The 7,801-nt window shown below is 41.9% G+C and overlaps 1 protein-coding gene across 4 annotated transcripts; it reads right to left on the minus strand.

The window, feature by feature from the left end:
- Positions 1-716: 716 nt before the first annotated feature.
- Positions 717-7,560, minus strand: ETFBKMT (electron transfer flavoprotein subunit beta lysine methyltransferase). 4 transcript variants are annotated; one of them, XM_029954368.1, is made up of 4 exons: positions 7,492-7,560; positions 5,533-5,975; positions 2,873-3,003; positions 717-1,620 (listed from the first exon to the last, which is right to left on the minus strand). In XM_029954368.1, exons 2-4 carry the CDS (start codon positions 5,856-5,858, stop codon positions 1,277-1,279), a joined length of 801 nt encoding a protein of 266 aa, XP_029810228.1. In that variant the 5' UTR covers positions 5,859-5,975; positions 7,492-7,560; the 3' UTR covers positions 717-1,276. The 4 variants fall into 4 exon arrangements, with proteins under 4 accessions (XP_029810228.1, XP_029810230.1, XP_029810227.1 ...); XM_029954370.1 differs by having other exon boundaries at positions 5,533-5,965; positions 7,492-7,553; XM_029954367.1 differs by having other exon boundaries at positions 5,533-6,044; positions 7,492-7,549.
- Positions 7,561-7,801: the final 241 nt, after the last annotated feature.

The raw sequence follows: 7,801 nt of genomic DNA on the forward strand, positions 1-7,801 counted from the left end.
AAAAAAGAAAAGAAAAGAAAGAAACACAGTACATAAAATTAATACAAAATTATAAGACCCAAAGGTAACACCTAGGTCTCCCTCCCACCCCAATCTACCAGCTACCTGGTACCCTCCCCAGACGGCAACCACTGTTAACAGTTACTTATTTATCTTTTCAGAGATATTCTATGTTTGTTGCAAGCAAATGCATATTTTATATGTGTACATATATGTAAGTATATTGGTGTAGCTTTTCTATATAAATAGTGGAATACTGTATATATTCTTCTTCACGTTCTCATTTATGTCATAGGGTTTTTACTTATGTATCAGATCCTGACAACCTGGGACATGTAGCAGCAGCATAACCAATTTCTAGCTAACCTTAGCGAGACATAAAGAGGCATCATAAGGTATCACAGTACAGAGTATGTAGGAAATTCTAAAATCTTTATTTTTATCCAGGATTGTTCATTGAGGTTCTATTATAAATTAGCACTTTATGCTTTAATATAATTACCTTTAAGGTGAGGTTTACTATGTTTTGTTACAATTTTATAGATGAGGAAATTAGGGCTCAGAGAGGTTTTTTTAAATTTTTTTATTAATTTTTATTCATTTTTGAAAGAGAAACAGAGCATGAGCAGGGAAGGGGCAGAGAGAGAGGGAGACACAGAATCCAAAGCAGGCTCCAGGCCCTGAGCTGTCAGCACAGAGCCTGACACAGGGCTCGAACTCACAAACCATGAGATCATGACCTGAGCTGAAGTCAGACGTTTAACAACTGAGCCACCCAGGTGCCCCCTCAGAGAGCTTAACTACCTGAAAATCCCAACTAGAAAGTGACAGACTTGCCTGACTCCAAAGCCCATGTACTCTGTACCATACTAACTGCATCTCTGATCTTTACAGGTAATTTTTTGGAAATACAGGATTCTTCTATATTTCATATTGTGTTTAATTCAAAGATATATCATATAATTGTCCACAACTACATGAACAGACTTTGCTACACTTTCTCATTCCTCTCCACTACTTAAATTACATATTGCTATAATCTTGGTACTGTCTTCTATATTTCTATCCCTACAGCAGTAAAACTAGAAAATTGCAGGTAGAGATTTGTACATTTGGCATAATGCAGAACTACATGACAAAGGCTGATAAAACTTTAAGCCTTCACATTTTGGAAACAAGATTTGCCATTTAACAAGAACTCCATGCTCTAAACTGGCAGATCTTTAGGGTTAAACCCAAACCTAGCTATATTCACACTTAGAAGCAGGTGGACAACTCAAGGCTGAAAATCCCATACCGTGCTTGTTGTTAGTCCATTGTTTTCCCTCCTGGTAGGCTCTGGAAGTGAATATTCTTCCACTTTGTGCAGCTGGTGTTGAATGCTATGTCCACTGAACTGGGGTCGCCCGGGGTCACCAATCAGTACTCGAGTCCCGTGCTTCCAAAAGCAATTCTTCAGCCATTGATGAAGACCGTCTGCAAGGTCTTCATCATAAAACATATCTCCAAGCACAACAAGGTCCCACTTATCTTGTTCCAAATCCAGAATGTTATTGGTTAAAATGGGAAGAGGATTCAGCTGGTTCAATTCACAATTCAGTGTGATAGCCATTCCTGCAACTTTAAAAAGAACAGAATGCATTGGAATATGCTGGACAGTTTTAATTCTCTATTAAGTAATTTAGAGAATCTCCTAAAAATATTTTCCCTTTTGTTGAAAGTTGTTTTCTTAGGTAAAGAAGTTTATACCAACACAAACCATTTACTGCAATTTTCAAATATATGAATGGATATCCTGAAAACAATGAACACAAAACACCTAAAACTGTGGGGGGCTTCAAGGAACATTTGCTGATCTAAAAACCAAGAGGTTTGGTATGTGAGTCCAGGAGACAGGGAAACAAGCCTTGGGCTCGAGCAATGTGGCAAGTTAGATTCAAGACCTCTGGGGGCACCGGGGTGGCTCTGGTGGTTAAGCGTCCGACCTCGGCTCAGGTCGTGGTTTTATGAGTTTGAGCCCCGCACTGCGCATTGTGCTGACAGCTCAGAGCCCCGAGCCTGCCTTGGATTCTGTGTCTTCTCTCTCTGCCCCTCCCTTGCTCATAGTCTCTCTCTCTCTTTCTCTCAAAAATAAATAAAACATTTAAAAAAAAAGAACTGAGACCCCTGTATAAAATAGGATCTTCAAGAACTAGATCCTCAGTAAAATTGAAAACTAAAAGAGGGGCGCCTGGTGGCTCAGTTGGTTAAGCCTCCAACTTCAGCTCAGGTCAGATCTCATGTTTGTGGGTTCAAGCTCTGCGGCAGGCTCTGTGCTGACAGCTAGCTCAGAGCCTGGAGCCTGCTTCCGGTTCTGTTCTCCTTCTCTCTCTGCCCCTCCCCCTCTCATGCTCTGTCTCTCTCTGTATCAAAAATAAGTAAAACATTTAAAAAAATTTTTTAAAAAAGAAAACTAAAAGAAACTCAGATAAAATTAAAACTTACTTGTCTCATTTTGGGTTTTAATTTAATTGTAAATAAAATCTCCCACAAGAACCCAAGGCCTCTCCTCACTTGTGTTTTGGGTCAAATGCACACAACCTACATATTTCAGGAAATTCGTAGTCCAGAAATTAACAGTAAGTGCTCCCAGGGTGGTATCACCTGGAGATATCTGACAGACATAAACACAAATCCTCTTGAGAAAAACGCACTCCGATTCGGGTCTCACAGGATCCTCACAGATAATATCAATATCCCACCGAACATAAGTTCACAATATCAGATTACAAAACACACACGGAAATAAGCTACCATGTTGAGGCATCTATAGATATTTATCCTGGAAGAAAATAAAGCTGAGCTCTAAATATTTTCAAATATGAAACCTTACTAGGGTCTATGTCGTTGGCCAAGATCCTCAATGCCCCGCCCATCTTAGCTGCAATAGCTGTAGCTCCACATCCACTCCCAAGATCCAATACCGACTTTCCTCTGACAACATCAGGATTATCCAAAAGATACCTAAATTAGAAAGAAAGCAAAAAACACTGAGATGGGAAAAGACAGGAAGAAGCATTAAAGAAAAAGTCTTTTTTTTTTTTAATCTCTACACCCAACAAGGGGCTTGAACTCATGACCCTAAGATGAAAAGTCACATGCTCTACCAACTGAGCCAGCCAGGCACCCACCAAAAATATGTTGTTTTAAAGTACTGAGCATTTGGGACACCTGGGTGGCTCAGTTGGTTAAGCATCTTACTTCAGCTCAGGTCATAATCTCAGGTTCAAGCCCCGCGTCAGCCCCGCGTCAGGCTCTGAGCCTGAATCAGATTCAGATTCTGTGTCTCCTTCTCTCTCTGCCCCTCCCCGACTTGTGCTCTGTCTCTGTTTCTCAAAAATAAATAAATGTAAAAAAAAAAGAAAAAAGAAAAAGAAAAAAAGAAAGTACTGAGCATTTTACTAGGTTGCAGAAACTGTTAAGCACCAAGAATATAAACTGACAGAATACTGCTACAATTAGGACTCATAAGTGAGATCCAAAATTCACGGTCTCCTCTTGATTGTTCATCCTAGAGTGGTTTTACCTACTGTTTATATTGTTGTAATGACCTCTCTGATAAGGTTCATACAAAATCCAGTTCAACAGAAGTATCTGGACCAGGGCTAAATAGTTATCAAACAATGTAGATGGCTGAGACACCCCGAAATTATATATATCAACTGACCCTTGACCTTACTATTGGAAAGATAAGAACAGCAGGGACTATGGCAAAGTCGCGGTGTCCAGGGCCGGTCTAACAGGGGGAGCTGCTACCCATGTTCAGCTCACTGTTGCCACACAGAAATCCCATGTGATCACCTAGTCCTGTTTTTCAAGTCAGATAGATTTTTACACAAAATTTTCCAAGTTTTAAATGTTAGAAATTGACTTTTTGTTTTAAGCTTATAAGTTAAGTAAAGGCCAAACAAAACACAGCTTTGGGTGCACCAATGTGCGACCTCTGATTCCGTCTGTTAAGGAATTTGTATTTGTATTTCAAGTTGATAATCACTTTAATAGATGTCACTTAAAATGTCAATATTTTTAAGGTAGGATGTACATGAAGAAAGCTTAAAAATTTGGCAACAACCAGAATATCAGAGTTGTTTATTAACACCTAGAAAGATTTCCAATCTTCATTCTCTGAAAAGCTCTATGTTTACATTTATTTATTTTGCATTTTAAACTGTTGACAACATTAATTCTGTTAGGCCATATGATTCCTGCAAATGAGAAATCCTTATCCTTTTCCGTTCAGAGCTCTATAACCTCAAGGCTGAATCTTTTACCAATTTTAGAGCAAAGACCAGACCAAAATGCTGCAAGCTCTTGCCTTTGTTTCAGCAGCTGTGTTTTAATAAAAAGCATAGTGTGAATGTGTGAGAGAACGTCCTAAAGAACACCTTTGTGGGCACCTCGTTTGCTCAGTCGGTTATGTCTCTGACTCTAGATTTTGGCTCCAGTCATGATCTCGAGGTTCAGTCATGATCTTGAGATTCGTGGGATGGAGCCCCTGGACTCAAGCTGACAGCACAGAGCCTGCTTGGGATTCTCTCTCTCTCCCTTTCTCAGACCCGCCCCTGCTCATACTTTCTCTCGCTCTCTCAAAATAAATAAATAAACTTTAAAAAAAAAAAAAACACCTTTGCAGTATGAGTTAGAAGAGGAGACCTTAAAAAATGCAGATTCAGGGGCCCCTGGCTGGCTCAGTCTGCAGCGGTGCAACTCCTGGTCTTGGGGACATGGGTTTAATCCCCACAATGGGCATAGAGCTTACTTGAAATATAAAAAATGCTGATTCAAATTTTTTTTCATGTTTTTTATTTATTTTTGAGAGACAGAGAAAGACAATGTGAGCAGGGGAGGTCAGAGAGAGAGAGGGAGGTACAGAATCCGAAGCAGGCTGTCAGCACAGAGCCCGATGAAGGGCTTGAACCCACAAACTGTGAGATCATGAGCTGAAGCTGGACGCTTAACCAACTGAGCCACCCAGGCACCCCAAAAAGTGCTGATTCAAGTACACAGCTCACCTGAGCTGTCAGGAAGCCACTACAGAAGAGGGAACCATCGCGGGGCCACTCACTCACATCTCTCGTTCTTTGGGAGACTGAGAAGACGCAATGATGGAGGGCGTGTGAGGCTCGAGGAGCAACATTTCTGAAATTAAACTAGGAAAGCTGAAGGACTGGGGCTTTAGGTTCCCTCTAGGAACTCTGCACTGGCTATACGTAATGAACCATGAACCTGAGAACAGGATGAAATTTCCAGATCACTTCGAGCTAGCCATGGTCTTAATGGCTGACCCCAGGGTTTCTCTTGGAGAGAGAACTGTATTTGGGGAAATACCTTGATAAGCCTGGAGTAACTGTTCCAAATTAAGCAAACAAGAATTTAGGGATTTGTTCTGGGTTTTTTTGTGAGAAGCAAGGAGAATGGAGAAAAAAAGGATGTGTAGAAAACAGAAAGGATTTGAATGGTCCTTAAAGGTTCCCATTTCAGTTAGGGAACTACCTCGACAGGGCTTGGCCTCCTGGCCAGTAGATTGCCCAGTAAGGATCGCTGTAGGGCCATAGGTCAGCTCTTTGCCACCAGAACTTGCATCTGGGCGTCAAAAGCCGCAACCGGATTTCAGGAGTGAGGCTGCCACTGTTGGTAACTTCAGTGTTCTCCTCCAGGAAAGCTTTCATCTCAGGGTCCAAAACGCTTCCAGTTCCTCTCCAGGGGTAGTGGCCCCAGGGAAACGAGGGAAGACCATTGCTTCTTACAGCTTTCAGAAAAACACCAGAATGGTTCATGGGAAATGGTGCAAATGTTCTCCAACCAAGGATCAAAGCCATCAGTCCTTTTCCAAATCACAGGTTCTGTCAGTGATGCTGTTGACAGGAGCTACTGCTCCTGGTGAGGAAGGGAGGGTCTGGCTGCCACGCTGATCTCAACTGGAAATCTGTGGGTCTCTAAAAACAGAATACTGAAAATTCCAAGGCAAATTCCAAGGCTCACCGACACTTCCAAATCCCATCACGCTGTGAGAAAATATTACAGCGTAAGCTCTGTAGCAAACGATTCACAAGTGCAAGTCCATTTCCGATGGAAATGTTGGTGCATCAATTTAGGAAAATACAACCATTTAAAAGGAAGCCTTTTCACCACAAAAGTCTCTTAATAATTTAGAACAACAAATCTGAATCTGAGAGAAATCCTTGGGAACATGCCTGTTACATAAAAGGTTTATCTTTGACGTTCTTTCACACATTTAATAAATCACTTACCTTTAAGCAGGCACACTGAACAAAATAAAAATCTGCAACTTTGGGAAGCTTAGATTCTAGCGGGCGAGGCAGAGCTATTACCAGGGCAAACACGGTTATTGCCTTTATGAAGCCTTGCCAAGAGTTGTGGAGGTTAACAAACTATAACTGCTGTGGACAAAGATACACACATCATACTGAGTACACTCTCTGTTTCAATAAAAATTGTTGTAACATAAAACATCAACATAATCAAGATTCAGATGTTTTCCTTAAAAGAAAACTTTATGGATTTAATTGTCACAAAAGAATATCAACTCCCAAATATCTTTCTGTAAATATCTCTGATGACTCATCTTTCCCAAGCCTAGGCAAAAAACGCGTGTTCCAACAGAAAAACACTTTGAATGAGAATAAGAACAGCAGTTTAAACACTAACTATACACCCAGTTATTTGGGACCTCTGATCTGTTCTGCATAAATGTTTTAAATAGTCATACATCCATCCACTCCAGTATTTAGAGGAGAGGCTCCAAACCCAAATGCCTACCAGGGTTCAGACTGGGTTCTAACAGAAAGACTAGCAAACCAGAGACAGGCCTGCAAACTGCTTCCAGGTAACAACACACTGCCGGATCTTCTCAAGACAATAATCCAGATATTTACACAATAAACTGCCACTTGTAAACGCAAGCAATTAAAATATCAAAAGACAGGGCAGGCTAAAATGCCTGTGAGGCCACTTCTGTGAACTGGGGACAGACTTCCAGTGTTGTTAACCGGATCATGCCCTCAGGATCCCAGGGTCTCTAACAGCCTGACTTCTCACAGGACTAATTAATTCTGTTAGGAAGTATTGAGTCAGCCCTTCAATCGCACAAGCCTAAGCTTAAAAACACAGCAGAACAAATGTGAAATTGATTTTGGTTTGGGACACCATGTCATCTAGACCGACGCTTCCCCCTCCCACTCCAACACCAATGAAGCATCTGTTACGAACATGCCATTACGTAGTGGGCACTTGATATATGTACGCATTCTGATGGAAAGAAGTGGTAAGTCCCAAAAGTGTGTGTGACCACGTAATTTCCCTCCAAGGAGACCAGGAGTCAGTCTTAAAGGGGCAGGCACAGTCCTCTTCCTATCAGGCTGGGCTAACAGCGCCCAGGGAAGCTAAGCCCTCGCCTCCGAGCGTCTTTTCCTGCATTGTTTAGAGGCGCACCTGGCATTAGCGGGCCCCCGCGTGGAGGAAGACTCACGCACAGCTCCGGGTGGCCAGCAGGCCCCGCCCTCCTTCCCAGCAGCCTCGAGGCCCCGCTCCTACTTTTCTTAAAGGGGCAGGTCCCCGGGAGGAGGCGGCGCTCGACCTCACTCTGGGAACGGGAACCACCAAACTGATTTTTACAAAATCCTGTCAAACGGTGGAGCATCTGCTTTGTGCCAATCACGTGCTGGAGAAGAAAGATGTTTCTCTTCCTTTCTTCTACCCTTCAAAATTTCTTCCAGCTGATCTTAGTTTTAAATTGATATTA

The sequence above is a fragment of the Suricata suricatta genome, chromosome 10 (assembly GCF_006229205.1).
Source record: "Suricata suricatta isolate VVHF042 chromosome 10, meerkat_22Aug2017_6uvM2_HiC, whole genome shotgun sequence".
In the NCBI taxonomy this organism is placed as follows: Eukaryota; Metazoa; Chordata; class Mammalia; order Carnivora; family Herpestidae; genus Suricata; species Suricata suricatta.

What these genes read in the sequence shown, in the direction of transcription:
- ETFBKMT (XM_029954368.1), bottom strand. Translation starts at nt 5,858, where the DNA reads ATGGCTTTGATCCTTGGTTGGAGAACATTTGCACCATTTCCCATGAAC. An exon ending in GGAGGCCAAGCCCTGTCGAG is followed by an intron (nt 3,004 to 5,532) that starts GTAGTTCCCTAA and finishes TTTCTAATTTAG; the next exon opens with GTATCTTTTGGATAATCCTG. An exon ending in GGCCAACGACATAGACCCTA is followed by an intron (nt 1,621 to 2,872) that starts GTAAGGTTTCAT and finishes TTCTTTTTAAAG; the next exon opens with TTGCAGGAATGGCTATCACA.